We start from the raw sequence: 25,737 nt of genomic DNA, 5'->3' as shown, positions 1-25,737 counted from the left end.
ACTTTTGCAAAAGTCGCTTGAGTTGTCTTCGCTGATGCGGATAATGGCGGCAAATACACAAACCTGCCAGACATAGCCAGGTGAGCGTGAACGCGCATGACGTCACGCCCAGTCGATTCCATCCCGAATCCCTCTTATTTATTTTACTGTACAGGATTATAGAGGCAATCGCAGTGATCATAGAAGGGCTCATTCAGCCCATCAGGCAATTGTTTAAGCATGTATGGGTTAGAAAAACGGGTATTTTTAACATGAAAAGTTGCTTAATGCACCTTTAATGCTTACATGGTTGAAACCAACAAAAGCACATCCATGTATGACGTAGCGGAAGCGTTTCTGAACTGCAAGATTCTTTAATCTGTAGATTAAATACATGCAGCAAAAATAAAAATAAAAAAATAAAGTACCTGATAGTGAAGTTTGTGGGAGAAGAGACAAGATCTATAGCATACATGATGGCCTCTCACGGTGGCTCCATACAAAGACCAGGAGCATTGCCCCCCCTGTTGGCTGAAACGGGTAATTGCATTTTTTCAACAACAAAAAATTGCATCGTTTAAAAAAAAGATATATTATAAATATTTTAAATAACACAAAACAACTAAATGGTGGAAGGTAATACATCTGATTTCATATACTGCTTTAGTAAAAAAAAGAAAAAAGAATTCAGGGCTCTGGGTCATGTGACAAGTGACAGGCTAACGTAAGTCCAGCGATTCTCAGCTAGCATGTAATAGCGTTGTAGTTATCTGGTCGGACTCGTTACACCAAAATATGGACATAAGGAGATATTTAAAACGTCGAGCTCCAAATGACACAAATAGTCAGTCATCGGGATCTAAGGATACAACACAAACAACAGTAACCGATGATGACGATATGCAAACAGACACTGCTGTGAAATTGGAGGGAACACCGAGCAGCTCTGGATCAGCAGCAGCAGCAACCGTTAGCAGTCCTGACGTTCACTCCACGGCCACAGATGCGCTAGCTGCAGGTAACACCAACAAAGATGATCTTGGAGAAAAACACGGCTGTCCCAAGCAACCTGCTCTGCCCCAATTCCCCTCAAAATGTTTTGGAAGTACAAAACGATCGTTTTCCACTTACTTCTACAAGAATTACTCTTGGCTTGAGTATTCTGTTAGAAGTGATTCAGTCTACTGTTTTGCTTGTCGCCATTTCCAGACTGAAAGCTGCATTGAGGACACATTTAGAAAGGGCATGAGTGACTGGAAAAAACTGAGCAGTAAACTAGAGAAACATGGGAAAAGCCAGGCCCATCTGAACTGTATGATTAAGTGGAATAACTTCCAAGCAGCCAGCTCATCCTCAAATGGATCTATTGCAGCTGAACTTTCTGAAAGCCATAAAACTACAGTAGAAAAGAACAGAGGTTATCTATGCAAAGTAGATGATGTTGTGAGGCTACTGTCTAAACTTGGATTGCCCTTTCGTGGACACAAGGAGGGAGAAGAGTCAGAATCGCGTGGCAATTTCCTCGAGGTTTGCCGTTTTTTATCAAAATATGATGCTGATTTTGAAAACATGCAATCCAATTATTTTAATGCCACAAGCCCAGATTTTCAAAACGAAATAATTGACATCTGTGCACACATGCTTTACGACAACATTGCTGAAAAGGTGCAGGAAACTGGATTTTTCTCCATAATTGCGGACGAGGCTAGGTCCTCCAAAACTGAGCAGTTTGTCAGTGTGCATACGATATGCCGAGGAATTGGAAATCAAGGAGCGTTTTTTGTGTTTCATGGACTGTTCTGCATCTCGCAACGCGGCTGGGATTGTGGAAGCCATCTACAAAGGGCTTGATATGTGTGGTGTTAAAAACATCCCGATTGTGGCACAGAGTTATGACGGTGCGTCTGTCATGTCAGGTCATGTGTCTGGTGTGCAGCAGCGCATCAAAGAGACTCACCCATACGCAGCCTACATACACTGCTTAGCGCACAAATTAAATGTAGTGCTTGTGGAGTGCTGTTCCGTGAACCGATGTGTGAAATCATTCCTGAGCATTACTGACAATGTGTATTCACTGTTTTCGGAACCATCAAACCACCAGAGATTTATTGAACTCCAAAAATCCTTGAACGTGAAAGTAACTGAAGTAGTTCAGCCCAGTGACACGAGATGGGCATGCAAGTGGAGATGTGTGAAATCAGTGAAAAGTCACTACTCTGCGATTATGGAGTGTTTGAGAGAAATTAGTGAGGAGGGAGAGAAGTGGTCAGCGCAAGCCAGTGGTATCCATGACTTCATGTCGAAAATGTCATTCATTACAAGCCTTGTTGTGTTTGAGGAGCTACTGCGTGTGATCCACGTTACGCACAAGGCACTACAGTCATCCAACTGCACACTGTCCGAGGCTGCAGCCCTTACTGACAGCCTGAAAGCACACTTCGTGTCTAAAAGGCAGGCAGACTCCTGGAGCGATGTGTGGAAGTCAGTCAAACAGTTCTGCCTGGACAACAACATTGCCGTGCCCGAAGAAAACACTGATCGTCAGATTCACGTCTCCGCAGGCCCCGCCGCACCCAAAATGAAAATCCGCCCACCTCCCTTGATGGTTTCTTGATTACCAGTACTTTAGGGCAAAGGGAAACAACCCACGAAGAAACAGCAGAGAGTCCTGGCTATCAGCAGAAACTATATTTCCCCGTGCTGGACACTCTCATCAATGAGCTGGAAAGGAGGTTCTCCGGAGAGTCCATGGAGCTTGCACGCGCGTGCGCCGCAGTTTTGACATGCGACGAAAATGGAATTGATCCACTATTACAAAAATACACTCCTCTGGCACTAAAAGTGAACCCCCTTCTTGTTGCAGCCGAGATGAAGCTTGTCAAAGCCTCTGCTAACGCACCAATTTCAATTGAGCATCTTAAAAAAGCTGTAAAAAAAACAACCTACCCAAATCTCTATAAACTTTTACAGTTATTGCTCACTCTGCCGATTGGATCATCTACCTCTGAGAGGAGCTTCTCTGCGATGAGGAGGATAAGGAACTGGCTGCGGTTGACGATGGGAGCAGCCAGGTTTTCTTCTCTTGTGATCCTTCACATCGAAAGCGACTTTACGGCCAAGCTCTCACCTGAGACCATTATCGACACATATGCAGGACGCAAAAAACGAAAATGACTGTTGCACTAGTCTGGACAATGTCTAGGTCTGTAAGTTTTATTTCTCTGCCAAATAACTGCTTAAGCTGGAGAAACTCAACACACTGCTTTCAATATGCTGTTCAATATGTTTCAAAAGTGGAGAGTATTGTGTGACTGGTCATTTTTCCCGTGTCTCAAAATGTTTTAAATGTTTCATGAAGTACAACAAAATGCGAAATATAACTTGTTTTTTAATCACTCTCATTGCCACAATGTGTTTTGAAAAAAGGAAAGAAAAACTTTAAAAATCTTTTCGTTTTGGTTGAAGATAATATTTTATCAGTGCAAAAGTGGTCCACATTTCATTGATCCTAATTGTGTCCGAACGAAGATCCGATGCGAAGTCAAGTGGCTGTTTATGCGAAGTTCTACCTGTTTACAAATATGATTGTATTGTTGTACTTTTTCTTGGGTAAAAAAGAATTATGTGTTTATTTAACATGTTTGTTTTGTCCATATGTGCTAGTGCTGAGTTCCCCAATTGATAGGCCATGCAGGTCCCAGCTGCTACAATGAGTTTTGTTTTTTTTTGCCCCCCCCGGCTCGAATGTCAAACTCCGCCTATGATCAGTGTTTATATTTAACTTTTATCCCAGTACTTCTATGATAATTTGAACTATTGTATCACAGAAATAATGGTACTATGAGGTTGAAAAGGCTTTTCAATGCATTCAATCTCACGTCGCTTCCACTTGAAAGGGATATTACGTCACTCAACACTAAAAGATAACGACACATTTCATCCTCTGTTGAAACAAAAGTGGCTAACTTCTGTCAACCTCATCTATAAGCAAGGACAAAAATAAAACAATTTAATTTAATTCTTTACTAAGCAATATATTAAAATTAAGCAAAATTAATAAACGCTCTAATCATGAGCACATTGGATTTCCTGTATCTAGCTCAGAATAAATAAATAAATAAAATAAACTGAATGAATGTCACGTGACCTTAGGCTATATATATATATACAGTGAGGAAAATAAGTATTTGAACACCCTGCTATTTTGCAAGTTCTCCCACTTAGAAATCATGGAGGGGTCTGAAATTGTCATCGTAGGTGCATGTCCACTGTGAGAGACATAATCTAAAAAAAAAAAAATCCAGAAATCACAATATATGATTTTTTTACTATTTATTTGTATGATACAGCTGCAAATAAGTATTTGAACACCTGTCTATCAGCTAGAATTCTGACCCTCAAAGACCTGTTAGTCTGCCTTTAAAATGTCCACCTCCACTCCATTTATTATCCTAAATTAGATGCACCTGTTTGAGGTCGTTAGCTGCATAAAGACACCTGTCCACCCCATACAATCAGTAAGAATCCAACTACTAACATGGCCAAGACCAAAGAGCTGTCCAAAGACACTAGAGACAAAATTGTACACCTCCACAAGGCTGGAAAGGGCTACGGGGAAATTGCCAAGCAGCTTGGTGAAAAAAGGTCCACTGTTGAAGCAATCATTAGAAAATGGAAGAAGCTAAACATGACTGTCAATCTCCCTCGGACTGGGGCTCCATGCAAGATCTCACCTCGTGGGGTCTCAATGATCCTAAGAAAGAACTACACGGGAGGAGTTGGGAGGATGACCGGGGCCATGTATTGCGAGATTTTGGGGAACAACCTCCTTCCCTCAGTTAGAGCATTGAAGATGGGTCGAGGCTGGGTCTTCCAACATGACAATGACCCGAAGCACACAGCCAGGATAACCAAGGAGTGGCTCTGTAAGAAGCATATCAAGGTTCTGGCGTGGCCTAGCCAGTCTCCAGACCTAAACCCAATAGAGAATCTTTGGAGGGAGCTCAAACTCCGTGTTTCTCAGCGACAGCCCAGAAACCTGACTGATCTAGAGAAGATCTGTGTGGAGGAGTGGGCCAAAATCCCTCCTGCAGTGTGTGCAAACCTGGTGAAAAACTACAGGAAACGTTTGACCTCTGTAATTGCAAACAAAGGCTACTGTACCAAATATTAACATTGATTTTCTCAGGTGTTCAAATACTTATTTGCAGCTGTATCATACAAATAAATAGTGAAAAAATCATACATTGTGATTTCTGGATTTTTTTTGTTTTGAGTATGTCTCTCACAGTGGACATGCACCTACGATGACAATTTCAGACCCCTCCATGATTTCTAAGTGGGAGAACTTGCAAAATAGCAGGGTGTTCAAATACATTCCTCACTGTATATATACACACACACATACACACACACACACGATGACCGTTATAATTTGCATCAGATGACCTTATTTCATCAGTCTACACTACCCTCAACATTTTCATAAATTTTCCCACAATAATAACCTGTAATTAGCAATTAACTGTATAATTATATACTTATAAAATATATTTTGTATCTGTTCATTCGTTATACGTGTTTTTACTACTGTTGTTTTATTCATTCATTATTAGCGGCTTTAAGTTTGTTTGTAGTTTGTCGTCATTGAGCTCAGGCGTAGACGTTATGGAATGGTGCATTGTGGGTAACGGAGGCCATTTTAGAGGCAACGCAAAAGCCGGTTTGGAATAAGGTAATAGCGTAGCCGGCCCTCCACCAGCACCGAGAAAGAAAGAGAAAGAGTTATGGAGCGTGACAAAAAAAAGTTGGCTATATATACTATAATATAATATAATATATATATATATATATATAGTATACTGACAAACTTAATAAGGAAGCCAAACAACGCTACTTAAAAAAAGAAAAAGAGAGATTATAGGCGGAATCGATCCCTATGAGTTTGATGAAAGTTTACCAAGCCTCAGTTTCCCTGATATTTTCTCCTACCTGGTCTGTGGAGTGAGCGCTTACACCTCCGATCCAGGGCCAGATTAACAATTTCCTGTGCCCTGGGCAACAACATTCAAGACCACCCTCCTGTTGTTTTTTCTCATAGACAGTATGTTTTTTTTCCTTTCCTCACATAATATAATATAATTATATTAATAATAATTAATATTATAATTGCCATAATATAATTTCAGTGAGGGATGAAATTTATGTAGCCTACTGAAATCTTCAACAATCATGAACTTTTTTTTGACTATCCCCTTCCATCTTCGGGACTTGGTATTCATCTAGTTCATCTAGGGGAAAGCTTTCTTAGTTCCTTATGACCGTTGTTTTGTTTCAGTGCCTCTTTTACACACACAATAATTATTTTATTTATTTATTTATTTTTACACATATGTGCTTTTGTTTTGTCACAGATATTTTGTACATTTGAATCATGAAAAATTTTACTTGAAAATGTTCATGCAAATGAACACCTGAAATTTAAGAAGTGTCTTTCAACATCATGTTGAATGATGGTTGTTGCAGTAAAAAAAAACAAAAAAAAACATGTACCTGAGAGTGGAGTTTGTGGGACAAGGGTCAACTGGAACTATAGCAAAGTCCTGGTACTCAGATGGCCACTCCTGGTGGCCTCCATTTAGAGACTTGGACCGGTTGCTGAAGAGTGTTAGGATGATGGAGGCACCACAGCCAGACAAAGGGTGGACCAAACATCAGGTCAGAATTCTGCACGAATCAGGTAAGCAGGTTAAACTACACTGTAAATGAACATTATCAAAAAGATGGTAAAATGCATGACATCCCATGGCTTAATGCTTGCATGAATTAAATCCACGTACTTCGTTTCTTTCAGCATCTTTTGACAACATTGCAAAAAAATGGACAAAGGCATGCTACACTTCTGACATCTCAGAAACGGAGATGCCTGGAAAAAATTCACAAGTAAGTTGTCAAAGCATATTTTACTTTAAGAATAGATACACTTAAATGTAATAATGTAATGGCTTGGAGCAACGTTTGGGGAAGGAAATTAATAGAGAAGCACCGATCGGATACTCAGTATCAGTATTTGCTGGATCGGGTATTGATCAGACAAGGCCGATCCAAATCCGATATTGTGCATATACTATTCAGTGTTATTGTTAATCCCCACAAAAGGCACACAAACATTATAAAGCACAATAAGTTTTCGTGCACAATATTAAAGAAAAGTGTTCTGAAGCCATTATATAGTATAATGTGAGATAGAAATGAATATTTAAGTTGTTAAATTCAAGCTCACGTAAATGTTTCCCTCAGCTGCGGCTGTCAATCATTCTTCATTCAGCTTTCAAACAGCGCGCCGCGTTCGGTTACGACAGTTAACACGATGAAACTCTCTCCAAGATGATTCAATGTTACTATTATTATTCTTGATCTGTAGATAAAGGTCTATGGTTTCGCATAAAACAACTTTATCTTGCTGGACTTTATTGCTGTAACGTTACCTTAATAATGTTACTTTCTCCCGGGTGTCTGTTAGATCACAGCACTGGAGTAAAGTCAGAGCACTATTTGTTCTTCACGCGCACAGTAACTGAAATTTAAAACTGTTAAAAGGAAATGCTGAATAGACTATTGCATAGATAGATACTGTATAATAGACTACGCATCAATATGTATTTTCTTTGTGCTTTAAACTTTTCAATGCGGACTCGCCGCGCTTTGACTGATGTTGCTTCAAGCGCATCATTCTGCGCTCGGGATGTGCATAAGCGTTTTGTGCCGCACTGGAGCCTTTCATATTATAATACAGTGACGCAATAAAAGAGTAATAGCCGTTCTTGTTCGGTCCTATCTGTCTTATGTTGCTACCTCATTAAACAGCTGTTCTATACATTTAAAAAATGTCTAAATTTTATAGTAGGCTATATATAAAATAATTGATATTTTTGATATCTTGTTTTTCATGAATGTATTTTACAACAATACAAAGAGCAATGTGTAAAGTTTTACCAGATTTAGTGTTACACTTATTGTCTCTAATTTGTTCCCCAATTAAACGTTTTTTTTTTCACAAAATGTTCAGATTTTATACAATTATTGTGCACTCGTGACTAAATTTGACTACTGAATTATCCACTAATCTAGTTTATAATAGCATTTATGTCAGATTATGATCATATATTTTGTTGTTGTTGTTGTTTTTCTTTATAATGAAGTTGTCTGTATTAAGTAGATTGTGTTTAACACACAAAATAGTGATTATAAGTTTAAACCAGAGTTATAGAAATTCTACTTGATAAAAAAAAAAAACTGGGCTGGTATCGGATCGTTATCGGATCGGTATCGGTCGATACTCAGAATTTTTGGTATCGGATCGATTCTGAAAAAATGGTATCGGTGCATCCCTAGAAATTACATTGTAATTATTTTTTTGGGGGGTCAATTTTTTCTTTTAGTTGACAAACAGGGCAGTGTTATAATTTCTAATCTAATCCTGCTTGGTAAAATAATCTAATACCATGATTTTGCCCTTAGAAAAAAAATATACACAGATGATGAGCCTTATGATACCCCCCACTAAAAAAAGAAAATTATTAATAGAGAAAAAGTTCTGCCTGCACCCAAAGCCCCGCTTGCAAACCAGGGTTATTATAGTTTTGCATTTTTCATTAGTTTTTATTTTTATTTCGTTTTGACTTTTTGTTTTCAAATTCAGTTTAGTTTTAATTAGTTTTTAAAGTGGGTTTGCTAGTTTAGTTTAGTTTTAGTGAGAGAGATAAGACGTGCGCGAAATGTGATTGTTGTCCATCACTCTGTGCAATTGTTGAAAAAGAAAACCGTCACGTCGCAACATTTGAAATATTTGCTTTTTAAACGATGAAGGCGAGCACTTTGAGCGAGAGTTATGTCGGTGAAGAAGTAATCAAATCCCATTCAATTATTCACTATAGAAAATGAAAGTAAAAACTGACCGATGAGAGCTGAATACTCAACATGTTCTGATAACGTATATAGGTCTAACCTTAATTTATTTTCTTAATTTTTCTCTTGTGGCTCATGGTGAAAAAAAATGAGAATTATTTCGTGTGAAACACGTTGTTTTTTAAATGAGGACTAATATAACATCTTCATCGCTGCAGTGATGCGCTATGAAATTATTGCGGGGCTAATTAATTGTAATATTGATTTGATAATAAAAGTAGCCTCATAATAATAATTGTAACAGAACTTATGTTTGATTGTGTTATGATGCATTAATTCTGGATGTGCTGGCGCTCGTTCTATGTGTGTGTGCAATGCATTTTCCCCTCGGGGCTTGCCGTAGATAGGCAATAAGGTCATGCATTGCGTACTTGGGGTGTCACGGTCTTCGGGTTTTCCTCTCACATGTGTGTGAGACGTTTAATAGCCTAAAGTCAAGAACAGTTCAGACAGTTCTCGTTTATTGTTATCTTATTCATAAAGTGTTTAGGCGAACCCTGCACGAACGCTCAGTCACATAATCATCATTCAGATAATCATCATTCAGATAATCATCATTCAGATCACCACAAGGGGGGCTTGAGATCATCTTAGGGGTAGTCTACACTAGGGGTATAATACACTCATCTTGTATTAGTAAAAATACAATGAAACCAGTTAAATGGTTGCTAGACGTAGGTGTGTGTAACTGCTGAGTGCTATTTTTTTTTCTTCAGGTCCTGTTGTAAGACCCCTGCTCACACCAACTAGAGCAGAAAAATCCTTCAGCAATTGTGAGTTTACATTTTTAAAACTGTTATTTTTGTCATGTAAATATTTTAATAACATACAAAATTTACCAACTTCACCTTTCTCAGCTCCAGATGTACCAGTGAGCTTCTCCTAGGCAGACGAGCCTTGGCATGAACACCCACCTGCCATTCAAGGTAAAAGAGCATCAATTGGTATATGTAGGAAATCAAAAACACATTCATTGCAAACGAGTCACAGCCTAACACAAAGTAATACAACATTTTTTTTCTGTGTAGCTGGTAGGGTGGTTGAGATGGGAAGTGTACCTTTAAGGCCTGCTCACTGGCACTGATTATTTGGATCAGGTGGCGTAAGTGACGCGTCCCTTTAAATGTGTCGTGAGACATGAACAGAAAAACTATGCGGTGTGAGTTGAAGAGTGAGCCTCTTGGTGTATCGGCTGGGTAAACGGGAGAACTTCGGTTTGGCGTCTGCGTGTTATGGTGACCAGTAAATGGTACCAGCAGTTACGAGTCTACAGAAACTTGCTCACATAATAGCGAGTAGTGATTCTACATGGGTTTGCAGCAACAAGCAACACTATATAGAGTGCACAGCTATTAGTCATTCACACCGTTTAACTTTATTGTAACGGGGCATATAGCTCTTATTCATCTAGGCTGGTGTCCAAAGAAAAATGAGGATTGCCTTCGTCTGTCACTAGCCACTGTTTTTCCTGGGTTTAATCATTCTGTTCTACTTTTTATTTCTTTGGATGTGTGTGTGTTTGTGTGTGTGTCTTGGGGATCTGCTACCACCGTTCTGTGATGACCTGGACCTAGGTGGGCCTAGGATGGAGTCCTGCTAGTGGTAGCTTGTTAATCTAAATGTTTTTTTTTTCTGTTTTTTTCCTGTTTGGCATTCATTATACTCCAATATTCGGCCTATGGGCATTGTGCAATATCTCCTTTGGGGACAGTGTCTATTTTGCAATGTTCACTAGTGTGAAGTGTGAAATGCTGTGTTAGTGTGTGTATGCACGGCCGATTTGGTTTGAAGTTACTCTTGCAGTGTTGGAGTGTGTGTATGTGAACAGTGTCTATTTATTTGACTTTATTCACTGTAGTCTTGGTATTGTTCACCTTTACTCATTTATTATGAGACTTTTATTCACTGTGATTTTATTGTAGAATTGTTCACCTTTACCTGCGGGGAACATTTGTCTGCTCTGATTGCCAATCAGTATAATATTGTCTAGTGTTTAATAAAATTATATTTGATTACATCAGTCCCATTTCTGTGCCTTCATTGGATACAACCTGCCTAAATAGTTTAAAGGGGAGCGCTGTTTGGGTTTTCTAGTTTAGATATTCAAATTGTGTCGAAGTCGGAGCACCCCCTAGGGGTCACATTTGTATAATTAATTAGATTATTAATTAATCTAATTAATTAGATTAGACACATTCTCTGTCCTGAGACCCAATCAACACCCAAGACCATCTACACATCAGGGAAGAATGCAGAGTAAATATATATATATATATATATATATATATATATTTATATATTTTTTTTTAGTCAATTTCAGTCATTATTGAGGTATTAGGCCTACTTAAGAGCCATGTGTACCAGTTTCATGCACTGTCATGTTAGCAAATGCAACTTACCAACTTCACCTTTCTCAGCTCCAGTGAGCTTGTCCCAGGCAGATGAGCCCCAAGATGCTTGGAGTGATCACTCACCTAACATTCAAGGTAAAAAAAAGCATTAATAAAACAAAGAATATTGTTTACAATTGACTCTTCACAGGGAGTTTGATTGACAGGCGATCTGACCAATCATAATCCACCATTTTTGTCCGACAAAGCAGTCAGAAGAGTTAGTAGATTAACGTTGACGGATTTGAACTTGAAAAACAGAGTGTACTGACGTCTTTCTGGGGTTAAAACAACACTCCTTATGATCATTCATGTTATTTTTAATGCTATAAAAAAACTCGACGGAAGAGTTGATCAGTTGTTTTCACGCTGCACATGAGCTGCGAATGGGTCTCAAACAGAAATACATCAAAGGCTTTATCGTGATTATCGCGGGAAGACTAATTACTATCTTGAGGAGAATTTTTACCTATTTAAAATTGAAATAGTCTGGCGAGGTGGGGCCACGGGTTGGCACATTCCCGGGATGGACCTGCTGCGTCTTCATCCATTGTTTCGTCCATGGTTTCTCTTATCTAAATCTGACCATGGAGTTGACTTTGGCGGAAAGCTGAAGGTGATTGCTGATAGGCTGTCCCAATCAGTGGCGCCTGCACAATCCAATCACGTTTGAGAGGTAAACAACAAATTGAGGGTTTCTGAGATTTTTCTTTTTCCTTTTTTATTTCTTTTTTTTTTTTTAGAAGTAGTAACGGGTACTCAGGGTTATGGATAGAAATGTAGCGGAGTAAAGAGTACAATATTTGCCTCTCAAATGTACTTGAGTAAAGTCATGAGTACTCCCCAAAAATGATACTCGAGTAAAGTACAGATCCCTCAAAATTGTACTCAAGTACTGTACTCAATTACATGTACTCCGTTACTGTCCGGCTCTGTCATTCACCTAACATTCAAGGAAACAGAACATTCGCTAGCACATGCAGGAAACACAAACACTGCCAATGAATAACAGCCTAACACTAGGAAATGTAAAGTTTTCTGTATAATCCATTAGAGGACACAATCTCTGAACCGAGACCCTCAAGTACCCACCAGGCAAGAACACAGAGTAAGTTATTTGTTTTTATAGAAAAAAAAGACTGATCTCAATTATGGCCAGAAGTGTAACTTTTTGAGATTACATTTAAGTTCATATCTCTGTGGCTGGCTACATTTACTGCTTAGATTAGTCTTTAAAGTTTGTCATCTAGTTATTTCAGTTAATTGAGGGTGGATGAGAGACGAATCATTAATGTATAAAATATGTTAGCCGAATGACTAATGTAACATTAACGCGAGTTAGCCGGAGAACTACACAATATAAAACACAAAACTACATATTTTGGACACCCGGTAGAAAATACAGTGAGGAAAATAAGTATTTGAACACCCTGCTATTTTGCAAGTTCTCCCACTTAGAAATCATGGAGGGATCTGAAATTGTCATCGTAGGTGCATGTCCACTGTGAGAGACATAATCTAAAAAAAAAATCCAGAAATCACAATGTATGATTTTTTAACTATTTATTTGTATGATACATTTTTTATTCAACACAATGTGCTTTTTAAAAGGCACGAATCAGAAGGAGCTCAGTCAAAACAAAGTGCTTGTCATAAATTAAAACAAAAGGAAAAGGAAATGACTCCATAAAAACAAAATGTGTTTATTAAGTGTTAATAGTTCCATATTCTGATAGTGGTCATTGCTACAGAGGGTAGATTCAGTATTTTGGGTCTTCATCTCACATTATTCAGTAAACATTATGATAAAAACTCACAAAGGATTCATTATAAAATTCAATAAGATTCTAAGTATAATCCACCCTCAACAGCAACGACAACTATTAGAATGTGGAAAACACTGTTTTGGCACATACACTCAAAAAAATAAGCTGTTGAACGAACTTGATTGAATTAAGGAAAACTTTTCCACGAAAATCTAATTTGTTTGAAATGATTTATTGTAATCTTGTTGTATTAACTTAAATTAATTTAGTCATTCCTGCTAGAATCAAGTTTTGTCAGGTTGACTACATTTAATTTTTGCCATGCCTAAAATCGCCAACATTATTATAGTTTTAGCTAATTTGACTTTACAGTTATTTCCAATGATAGAAGCTACTAGTGTTCAATATAATTAAAACCACTTTTTACAGAGTAATATTTGAATATTACTTATGCAGGTCTGCGAAAGAGGTTAAATTCACAGTGTATACTGAATTCCCACAGCCCTAAACTAAACACAGTCGCCACTCTTCTGCATAATGGTAACCACAAAATTCTAAAACATTACAGAAAGTCCTCTAAGTTTCTAACATAACTGAATATTAAACACTAACATTAACTAACAACATCTTTCCATTTACAAAAAAAAAAAAAAACAGATAAAATAACACTTTAATCCCTTAATGTACCCTCCTAATGCAGTCCCTTGCAAAGCATGCTGGGAACTACAGATTCACTGCCCAGTTAGTTGTCAACAAAAATGATTCATGTAGTTTTCACACAAATTAATTAAGTAAACTTCAGTTTTAAATATATTAGGTTGATTGAACACAATTAAATTAAGTTAACAAAATATTAAACAATCGTGTTACTTTAGCTTATTTTAATTCATTAAATTGAACAAGAGGCAAAAATTCATTTTTTGAGTGTACTGTACCTTTAAGGCTGCAACTCACTTTTAAAAAATAAAACATTCAAATAAAGTACTGGTTTCTACTGTGCCATACTTCAACTGGCAACATCAAGGTAGGCATTAGGCAACAGAACATTAAACATGTATAGTGCATGAATTGAACTGAAAGTTATTCAGTACAAAAACTTGGCCTGGGCAATACGTCAATGTTGTGATATTTATCTATTAACAATCAATGTATTAAATCTGAGGTAGAAGAGGCAAACAGTGTCACATCTTAAATATGAGGTAGAAGAGGCAAATGATGACAAAAACAAAACAAAAACTTCCTCAATACTCAGCTCAACAAATAATCCATTCTGAGTGATTCACTCATTGACCAAATCATTCTTCAGCGTCAGTAGACGCTCTTTCAGTGGTTTGTTGTCCTCAAGACACATCACAACCTTTTGGATAAATGTGAATGTAGGCTCGAGATTCTTTGGGTACTGTAGGTCTAGTGCATAGACGTACCCAAAGAGCAGGAGAAATGAGTCAGTCAGATTTGTGGGACAACTCACAAGTATTTCATCCTCCACGACAATACAGATGCTCTCAGGGCTGAAGAGGGCCGCATCAATAGTGTCATCCGTGACGACTGTCAGGAGAGCCATCGGAGTGTCAGTGAGGTCTGGACCATCTGTTGACTATAAAACACAAATAATACAAGAATGAGTTCAGCCGCTCAAGGATACAAATCATGCTAATGATGTCTAGACTCTAGACATTACTGTCACTTAGCACTTTACACTTAGACTGCAAATAAGCCACATGTTTAAACTATTTTCTTTACATAGGCTTATATCTTATGTTAGTTTCACACTCTGTTTGTTTAATGGAATGCTTTATACTTACTTTTTCATTTATGTAATTTCTACAGAATAACAACTCAAGTAAACTTCATAAACAGGTCCTGGGAGGTATTCCAGAAAGGAGGTTTAACAAACTCTGAGCCTAACCCTGAACTCTGTTCAGCTGAAGTTGACTCACCCTGTGAAGTGAAACTCTAGTTTTCAGTTCCAGCACAGCTGATCTGAGTTAGGTAAGTCGATTCTGAGTATGTTAACTCTGAGCTGAGCTCGTGACGACTAGTAAAAAGCCATCATAAATGGAGCTCCGATACTGTGATTCACCATGGCAACAGTGGATAAAACAGGAAGCAGACATTTTCTGGCTGCGGCCGTAATAAAAATCACTGACAGAGTTTTCGATGCGGTCGTCTTTTCATTTTAAATTTAACATCAGTTTCTTTTATATTAGCCTTTGAGGAAGTGGTTGAATGTTGTTCAATGAGAGAGAGAGAGAGACCTTAAAATCACGTTGTCAGCAAATATTTCGTCTATAGGCTCTAGGAAACCCCACGACCTAAAAGAGACTTCATTACAGCACAACATGTTCCCTGCATTACCCACGGGCACCACACTGTGGCCACTCTTACTTTTCAGCACCAATCACTGAACAGCTCCTCTGCGGCAGAACGAGGGTTAATGATCCAAGTTAATGATCTATCTATGCTTTACATTTTTAGACACCTGTTTATCGATATGAGCAAATATGATGTGCTTGATAATTAACCTCCTCAGACCCGAGCTTTGGTTTGGCGTGCATTTTAGATTTCTTCTAGCTTTTTGGGGTTAGGAGGGGACCAATATATATAATAACCAGAATTTATCTTTGAACATGAAGCACTTTTTGAAAAAAATGATGTCCACATATGTGGACACTGGGTCTGAATTCACAGAAAAAAATCAATACACCATTGTGTAACAAAGTGCAAATCTCTTTTATTTACAGCCTGTGCCTGAACATTTTTCGTTGTTACTCTTGTATAACTTCTGAACATACATACATACATCTTCCGCTTATCTGGGGCCGGGTCACGGGGGCAGCAGTCTAAGCAGAGATGCCCAGACTTCCCTCTCTCTAGACACTTCGTCCGGCTCTTCCAGGGGGACACCGAGGCGTTCCCAGGCCAGCCGGGAGACATAGTCTCTCCAGCGTGTCCTAGGTCTTCCCCAGGGTCTCCTCCCGGTGGGACGTGCCCGGAACACCTCCCCAGGAAGGCGTCCAGGAGGCATCCGGAAAAGATGCCCGAGCCACCTCAGCTGGCCCCTCTCGATGTGGAGGAGCAGCGGCTCTACTCTGAGCTCCTCCGGAGTGACCGAGCTTCTCACCCTATCTCTATGGGATCGCCCAGCCACCCTGCAGAGAAAGCTCATTTCGGCCACTTGTATCCGGGATCTTGTCTTTTCGGTCATGACCCACAGCTCAGCCCAGGTGAGTTGGAAAATTTATCCGGGGCCCCACCCTGGAGCCAGGCCCGGGGTGGGGCTCGTATGAGAGCGCCTGGTGGCCAGGCCTCCCCCATGGTGTCCGGCCGGGCTCAGCCCGAAGAAGCGACGTGGGGCTGCCCTCCCGTGGGCTCACCACCCGTAGGTGGGACTGTAAGGGGCCGGTGCTTAGAGGATCGGGCGGCAGTCGAAGGCGGGGGCTTCGACGACCTGATCCCTGGACCCTGGAGGGGTGCTGGATAGCGCTCTGACTGGGGACTCCATCGTTCTACTTGGGGACTTCAACGCCCACGTGGGCAGCGACAGTGACACCTGGAGGGGCGTGATTGGGAGGAATGGCCCCCCTGATCTGAACCCGAGCGGGCTAGTCACAGTTTGTCCATAAGGAACACCATGTTCAAGCATAAGGGTGTCCATCAGTGCACGTGGCACCAGGACACCCTAGGCCGGAGGTCGATGATCGACTTTGTGACTTTGTGGACGTTTCATCTGGCCTCTGGCTGTATATCTTGGACACTCGGTGAAGAGAGGGGCGGAGCTGTCAACTGATCACCACTTCTGAACATTGATATGGAAAAACAAAATTTATATCCAAATAAAAAACATATCCAAAAAAATTTTTTTTTGAAAATTTGCTTTCTTTTTTGTAACACTCCAAAACTTCAACTTCTCCAAACTAGGAATGTTATTTTTATTTGTGTGTGTGTGCACGCTCGATCGCAGTGAGCAAGAATGTGTGTGTGTGTGTGTGTGTGCGCGCGCACGCGATCGTGAATGAGCAAGAGAGAGTGTCTGTGTGTGCGATCGCGAGTGATCAAGAGAGTGTGTGTGTGTATGTGTGTGTGTGTGCGCGCACGCGACCGTGAATGGGCAAGAGAGAGTGTCTGTGTGTGCGATCGCGAGTGATCAAGAGAGAGTGTGTGTGTGTGTGTGTGTGTGTGTGTGTGTGTGTGTGTGTGTGTGTGTGTGTGTGTGTGTGTGCGCGCGCACGCGATCGTGAATGGGCAAGAGAGAGTGTTTGTGTGTGCGATCGCGAGTGATCAAGAGAGTGTGTGTATGTTCGCGCACGCGATCGTGAATGGGCAAGAGAGAGTGTCTGTGTGTGCGATCGCGAGTGATCAAGAGAGAGAGAGAGTGTGTGTGTGTGTGTGTGTGTGTGTGTGTGTGTGTGTGTGTGCACGCGCGCCACGAAGCTCGCAAGTTGTGCAACTACAAATTGTCATTTTTTTTGCTAAAATTCTTATACAGTTTCATCGAAGTTAAGTCCCAATGTCCACATATGTGGACATCAAGTTTAGCAGCCTAGTAAATCTTTCCTGTTACAAAAGTTTGTCAAATGTGCATGCCATTTTAATCATACAACACTATTATGCATAACTTAACAAGAATCAACGATGAAATGTTATTACATTTTTTACCTTGTGGGCGTTTTGGTCTGATGTGGCTGCGTGACATTTCGCCTCTGTTCTCCGCCATCTTGAAATTATTTATGTTACATTTTTTTTTCTCCTGACACCACCAGATGGCAGTATAAGTGTCCATGTTTGTGAAAAACCAGTTCCAGTTACACAGAATTAAGTATTAAGCTGCACACAGCCAAAAATGTGGTGTCCACGTATGTGGACACAGGGACTGAGGAGGTTAACCTGCAGCCTACTGCCCAAAATGTCGGAGGTGTCCCGGAGATGTCTTTGCACAATTGTACAATCTGTGCATACTCTTGCTTTTTTTTCCGCTTAAATATTATTTAATTTACAACTACATTTACAACATTGGTGATCTGAAATGACGATATGCCTGCCTATCATACCGTAGCTTACTTTGAATAGGGCCTATTCTATATATCCATTAGCCTACTTAATGGATACTGAATTAGTAGAATAGGCCTGTATGCCCATAAAACCATAACATTGTCAAGCTACAGTAGCCTATTTGCCCACACGAAACATCGTGCTGCAAACGTAGCTCTCGAACGGGATACGGAGGCCAATTATAGAGCAGTTAACTGCGAACTGTTTTAAAACCCTTAATCCTCTAGATGGCGCTCGGCGGCTCAGAAAACAAATCCTACACTGAGCCGCATTTTAATCTCACGACATTTTGTCTTGAGACATTTGTACACTAAAAAGCTTAATCGTTTAAATATATCCATTTTAATAATTAGCCTAATTTCTGACATACAAATGCACGTGCACCTAGCAAGCTTTATTAAATAATTACAAAGAAATCAGTATTTCTTAATCGCAAACGAATATGATTAGTCCATCTCGACCATGTATCTTGAAAGAAAAGTAACTGATACCACGTGATATCAGGATTGCCTTTGTTAATTTTGTAAAAAGGAATTTATCCCAAAACCTTTGTATTAGCCAATAATAAATAAATAAATACATAAATAAATGAAAGAAAGAAATATTTTTGTGATTTTCATATTAAGTTTATAATTATTTGTAATTACTATTCTTTGATATGTTTTTATTTTATATAGGCTTTTTGAATTATTTTAACTAACTGTTTGTTTAATTGTTGCTCTAAACACATGAAACGTAACTTCTGCAATTTAGTCTCTATCTTAAAGTTAATAACCCATTAGCCTGACCAATCAGAGACAGCTTCTGGAACTCTAAGCCACACCCACTTATAGGTCCCGTTTCGTGTTCATTGGCATTCTATCCATTCGTTCTATTTCTATGGGATCGCATGCACGCGCCTCCCTCCCTCATCAGCATCAGCATCATCAGATGCGCGCAGATCACGCCAAACAGCGCACTGGTTTATCAGCAGGTGTGTGACTGAAACAGAAGATAATCGATATCAATACATAGCCACCTATGTGCGTTCTTTATATCTGACTCTCATTTCTTTGGATCACCGATTGGACCGCTTTGATGGTTTGATTCCCAGCGGGCGTTAGCAGTCAGTGTGGCCGAAAAGGAGAGAGAATAAAGCGAGATCATATTTAATATCCGCATCTCCAGTGTCTGTGGATGGGCTGCGGACATCTGCATCTGCAGTCTCTGTTTTTGAGTCACTAAGAAGATGGCGGACAGGGCAGAGATGTTTTCTCTCTCCACCTTCCACTCCCTCTCTCCTCCGGGATGCAGGTAAGACGCGCAGTATTTCTCTCAAGTATGCGCGGGGTTTCCTCTTATTCTGGCATTTTTATTTATATAAGCTCTGTTTATGTATCTGTAATGTCCTCTAACACATCCAGAATTCAGCATCAGCATCCGCAAGTAGTGATGCTCAGCATCCTTGTGCTGTTAATGAGGATTAACACTAACGCCCTTGTTGTTGTTGTTTTAAAAAAAAATTATTTATTTAATATTTTTGCACGTATGCGTGTATGTAAAATAATGCACTCATGTGCATGATATTGAGCAAAGGACAGACAATTGATTTTTTTTCTCCCCCCCCCCTGGCATGTCATTGCCTGACGCATCCTCTCTGAGATAGTTGGCATACTGGAAAGGCCCACGCCCTGTTGTGATGCTCAATACTGCATTTTAATGTTTGATGACACATTACAGTGTTCCCACAATTGTGTAATTATATAGTGGTGAGTAATACTAATGAACAGTACATGTTGTGGAGCTGCTTGTAATTGCACATTGTTATTGGTATTATGCTTTGATAATTATTGTCTAGTATGGGCATTTATGTGTAATGTAAGTTTCTTCTGTCACTTTATGCAATAATTTATTACCATCCATGAGCAGCATATAATGGATTGTTTTTAAATACACTTTTTTTTTTTTTTATTGGGTAAGAGGGTAGATGTTCATTAAAAGTTTGATGTGCAGTGCATATTGCATTAACTTGGCTAGTATAATTCTTGACATGTGAATGTCCCTAGTACAATGTACCAAGTATTAGTCATTTAAATGGATAAATGGAGCCACTTCACATTCTGAAAACAATATATTCTCAGTTCTATTTCAATATAAAAATTGCAGTTGCTTCTATAAGGAGCCATTTCTACCTGACCTGACACTTAAAATGACTTTCATTGGTGTAACACAATAGTCAGGTCAATTCAGTTTTATTAAATAATGTGTTTCACTTGAACAAAATAAGTTAATTTAGATGTTACTGCATTAAGTGCATTTTAGGTTATTTTATCAAATATGTTTAACACGCAAATTGCTTTCAGCTACTGTTGGTGCATTAAAACATATAATAATTTTAAACTATTAAAATAATTTTAATTCACTTTTGCTGGCTTGTTGGATTATTACTTGAAATTTTTTTTTTTAACAAAATATGTGGTTATCTTTTGATTAAACTGCTAAATGTAAATATTTAATTGAGTTACTTCTTGTCACTCTGTCATCTAGTGTATTAGTGTAAGGGTATGTAATATGTATCACATTTTATTCCTGAAATAAAGGTGATTTTTGCTCACAGGGAATATTTAGTCACAACAAACACACAAAGACAGACATAGAGAGTAATCCTTCCACCTTCATACTAAACTAAATTTACCTCCTGCACAGCATCATATGTGAGCAGAAAAAAACATTCAAATTGTCCTTCAGCATCCAGCAGAATAAATCAAAAGGGTCATGTGCTGGAAAAGGGCAGGTGATATCAACTGCATGAGCTGTAAATGTAAGCCCTCCGGTTCTACTCGCACTGCTCCGAGCGGAATTCGAATCAGCATTTACGGGTGCGCTAACAAGGACGCTAAAGAGAAGACCGCAGACCCTAGCGTTAGCCGCTAGTGTGCCTCTTGAGGCCAGGGCAGTGAGATTTACCTGCACAGCTCTTTACTAGCCGGCCTCAGTTACTCTCAACCCCCTAAGGCCTCACTCCCATCCGGGTCACGGCACCAATGTAACCCCTGCGGTTCTAATCGCACTGCTCCGAAACAGATGTTTCTGGCAGGGGAGGCAGGCACACTAATAAGGACGGCAAAGATCTCAGCCTCTAGCGTATGTCGCTAATGCGCCTCTTGAGGCCAGGGAAGTGAGGTTTTGAACATGATGGTTTTGTTGTCAGTTCAAACTGATGTACCTCTTTGCTTATTTTCCAGCTGTTCTTTTCTTAGTCTACTTTTACCCTTATTCTCTCATCGTTTACTTTACAATGGATTTGAATCCTCTCCTTGTCCTCCCATAAACCTGTCATTTGAGGAGAGATAAAGGGCTGCAGTTTGCGTTCTCTAATGCATCAGGATGATATTTTAATGAAGAGGAAAAACACAGTCCCTCTCTTCTAAGATTGAAGTAGATTTACTAGCATGATAAAAAAAAAAAGGTTTACATTGCACACTTTCTGCCTCTGTTCCTCGGTTATCAGTGTCAGGTTTAATGTGCATGATTGGCGTCACAAATGCTTTGTATAGCTAAAGCATTTGAAGTAGGACTATAGATGCATACAAAAAATAGTGCGAAAAGTATTTAAATGACAACATACTGTAGAAAGTGGGTGTCAGGGTTATATCCTTAGTTGTGTTTTTGTTCATGTGTCTTGGTTTCATGTCTACCCTTTCAGTCTTTATTGTGCCATAGTTAGCTCCCTTAGTTATAAGGGACCACATAGGGGTGGTGTGGCGCAATGGATAAGACACATGCCTTTGGTGTGAGAGACCCGGGTTTGAATCCACTGTGAGACACCAATGTGTCCCTGAGCAAGACACTTAACCCCTAGTTGCTCCAGAGGCGTGCGACCTCTGACATATATAGCAATTGTAAGTCGCCTTGGATAAAAGCGTCAGCTAAATGTAAATGTAAATGTAAATGTAGTTACTGATTATATTCACCTGTTGTTCATTTAGTTCCTTTGTTAACAATGAGTAAATATACACACTTGAACACACTTGTGGCTGTTCAGATCCACCCCGTTGTCTCCTGCAATGCCTTCATTCAGACCCCAGGACTTACCTGCTTCGCTGTTGGTGTGCAGCTCCTTGGCTCCACCTCCACCACAGTCTCTCACCAACTCTCCAGCTCCGCCTCGGGTCTCCTCTCCACCAGCCAAGCTCTGCGAGACGGATCCCCTGGTTTCAGCGCAGGCCCATCGGCTCCACCTTGGCTCTGCGCTCCCTCAGTTTTGCCCTGGACATCGCTCGGGCTCCACAGGGCTCCCTCTTCTCTCCGACTCCACCTTGGTCACTCGTCATCCTGGTTCCACAGCAGAGTTCTGGGCCTCTGGCTGTGGCTCAGCCCTCCACCCTTCAGCTCCACCGGGTTCCTATTTCCCTCTGACTCTGCTGTGGACTTTCCATGGGCCATCGTTTTCATGGCTTCGCGGGGGTCTCCTAGGTCACCAGCTCTGCCTCAGTTAATCGATCACCAGGTCCCATCCATGAGACCCATCAAGGCTCCACCCTGGATCCTCCCTCCTTCGACTCCGCCATGGTGTTCCTCTCTGCCAGCTTCTGTGTCCTGTTCTTCGCCAGCCCCTCCTCCAAGGCCCCCTCCCTCCACAGTTGGACATTACTTGACTACACGCCTTGTGGGAGGGGGGAGTTATGTCCGGGTTTTGTTCATGTGTCTTGGGCCCCGTTTACACGTACATGGTTATTTTGAAAAACGGAGACATTTCCCTTCGGTTGTGCCCCTCGTTTACACGCAAACGGAGAATTCGCCTCTGAAACCGATTCTTTCTAAAAACTCTGGCCAGAGTGGAGATTTTGGAAAACTCTGTTTGCACGTTTGCATGTAAACTGAGAAAAACTGAGTTTTAGGCAGTCGACGTAACAGTATGCGACAGAACTTGCACTGCGTCAAAGGTGCGACCTATATTTTTGAGAATCTGATTGGCTAACATGGGCTTGAGCTTCTCGTTACACTGCCACCTACAGGTTTGGCATGCTCTTGACGGCATATACACGGGTTTGTGTAAATGAACACTTTTCTGAAAACGGAGAGGGTGAAATGTCCGTTTATGAAAATAACCGGCCACGTGTAAACGTAGCCTTGGTTTCATGTTTACCCTTTCAGTTTAGTCTTCGCTGTTGGTTCCCTTAGTTTACTGATTATATTCACCTGTTGTTCATTTAGTTCCCTTGTTAACTATGATTAAATATACTACCTGTTCTGTTCAGTTCCTTGTCAGTTCTCGTCTTATGTTATTTGGTATTTGTGCAAGTGTTGTGTGTATTCTCCTTGATTATTAAAGTATCTCAGTTGGATTTTCTGTGTCATGCATTTACTTAATACCACAGTGTACGCAACAGTGGACATGTGCAGATTTTTTGCTTGATCTTGTCCTTAAAATGACTTTTGTTGTTGGTGTAACCTAATGTAGTCCAGTGGATTTTTAGTAATATTAAATGTATTTCACTTGAATAAAACCAGTTAATTTAGATGTTACCACATGCAGCATATGTATATATTTTTTAAATTACCAAACAAAATCTAAAATTATCTAACCTTTTTTAACAGAATTTACAGAATCAAAGTATTTACAGATTAGACTAAACAATAGACTAAAAAAGAAAAAATGTGGAACATAAGTACACAGGTGAAAGGATTTCCCATTTCTCAGGGAACGTGTAGCTCTGTGTACTTATACTATTTGTCTGTGTCTCTGTGTGTTTGTGTATTTCAGGTAAACCTTACGTTATGCCACAAAGATGGCAATATCTGAAATCTTTGTCCTTGTGGTGACCTTTTTTGGTCCCCCTGAGGAAAACAGTTTATATAACAGCTTATATACAGCTGTATAGCGTAAATAATACAGAATTATGTTTTTTGAAAATCTAAAAATGTGATACGTTTTCTGTGATGGGTAGGTTTAAGCTTTCTCAGATAGACACTGCATATAGGGACATAAAGAGACACACATAACACAAATATACTAATGCTGTGAAGTATACACCAATAAAACCAACCTCTCCTTAAGCTGTTTATGTAAGTCTACAGCTGCTCCCTTTGGAATACAGAAATACTATGAAAATGTTTGTGTGCGTGCACGTCGTAGCAGCTTTTGGAAATGAATGTTCTGTGTTTTGCTGTCAACATCTGCTTGGTTTCAGTTAGAATATAACTGTTGGTTGTGAGAAGTCTGATCTAGTAGGTAAAAACAAAAGGCAGTAATGATGTCACTGTTATAAGTGCAGCACTTAGTACTGCATCAAAAAAATCACGATTCTTTGATGAATAGAAAAGAATTTGAAACAGGATTAGAATGCTAATAAGAGGTATGGTCACATGACTTTCTCACATTATTTTGAATATTATGTGACCTGCCTGTGGTGTAATCAGCATGTCTAATCAGAATATTAATTGTGGTGAAAGGTTCGCCTTAACTAAATTTCAGCTAGTGCTGTGAGTCACGAGACGTAATTTCATTACAGGAGGAGAAGAGAAGTGTGTTGGTAGAGATTTCTGGTCTGTTGTCACATGATGCCCTTAGAAATAGTTTGTGAACTGTGTGAAGCGTAACAAATCTTTGAATGGTGTATGATTTGGATTTAAATTGACACTCTGCTGTGTTGTACTGCATGGCCAGATACACTGACGTTAAGTAAACAAGTTGAATTCATGTTAGATTGGAGAAACACTGTATATGTATATGCTTATGTTCATGTATATTACAATATTTGATAGAAAAATGCAATCAGAATCAAGTATTCTATAGATCCATGTTCTAAATGTAAATATACACCCAAACATAGACATATGTCTCAGCAGTTTTATCTTTTGTCCTTTTCCCAACAAATGTATCCAGTCTTTTACAAAATCTCTCATGACCCATCTAACCTTTACATCTTGCACACTTCTCTCTCCCTGCACACTTCTCTCTCCTCATTTACTGTTCTGTCTTTTCCTCTAATTCCTTTCCTCATAATTAATGCAGACACATACAGTCAAGTGCTGGGTTTCCTGAGGTTTTGCTTTATTAGTGTCCCTCATTTCTCAGTTCATTCTCTTTGTCTTAGAGGTGAGAAAATAACGGTTTGAAGGGAAGTCTCTATATTAAAATCTGTGGTCTAAATTAATTTGAGAATCACTGTTAAAGTAGTTTCTGATTATCATTATTATTTTATTCACATGAGAAGCTTCCCACATTAATCAGACTTTTTCTTTATTGTATTTGAATTGTATTGCATTTTCATTGCATGCAACAATCCAGAAGTTACTATTGTTTGAAAACAAATCAGCTAGTGCCTAGATGCATGATTCAGCACATTAAGTTCATCTCTGATGGGATGTGTTGTCATGGTGACAGCTGCAGAGATGACCTCACCCTACTTAACCTGCCTTGTGCCTCAGTGGGGGTTCTGTTAATGGTGTGACATCACCCCTTGCAAAGCACAGCTACTATGGCAACAGCCAATGATTGGCAGCTTATGTGCATCCCCAGGGCACGAAACATGCCCCATCTTTCGTAATTAGGATAAAAGGGTTTGGAAGGGCCAACTGTTGGTTGCCTGGAAGACTAG

At 39.7% G+C, this 25,737-nt stretch overlaps 2 protein-coding genes across 2 annotated transcripts in view; one reads left to right on the top strand and one right to left on the bottom strand.

Annotated features, from left to right (window-relative positions):
* Nucleotides 1-6,482: 6,482 nt before the first annotated feature.
* Nucleotides 6,483-16,607, bottom strand: LOC311291122 (uncharacterized protein; the record flags this gene model as incomplete). Its single annotated transcript, XM_084409995.1, has 5 exons — nucleotides 6,483-6,705; nucleotides 9,795-9,860; nucleotides 11,346-11,420; nucleotides 14,574-14,699; nucleotides 16,596-16,607. The coding sequence occupies 5 exons, from the start codon at nucleotides 16,605-16,607 to the stop codon at nucleotides 6,589-6,591; spliced, it is 396 nt and encodes a 131-aa protein (XP_084266121.1). The 3' UTR covers nucleotides 6,483-6,588.
* A 2,437-nt stretch (nucleotides 16,608-19,044) lies between these two features.
* mapk8ip2 (mitogen-activated protein kinase 8 interacting protein 2) overlaps nucleotides 19,045-25,737 on the top strand; it is a 40,611-nt gene continuing 33,918 nt past the window's right edge. The window contains exon 1 of the mRNA XM_084408536.1: nucleotides 19,045-19,447. Within this exon, the coding sequence (XP_084264662.1) occupies nucleotides 19,383-19,447 (65 nt within the window). The 5' untranslated portion in view covers nucleotides 19,045-19,382. The remainder of the gene's footprint in view (nucleotides 19,448-25,737) is intronic.

Source organism: Rutilus rutilus (genome assembly GCF_951802725.1).
Source record: "Rutilus rutilus genome assembly, chromosome: 5".
NCBI classification, from domain to species: Eukaryota; Metazoa; Chordata; class Actinopteri; order Cypriniformes; family Leuciscidae; genus Rutilus; species Rutilus rutilus.
This window is presented reverse-complemented; position numbering and strand designations above follow the sequence as displayed.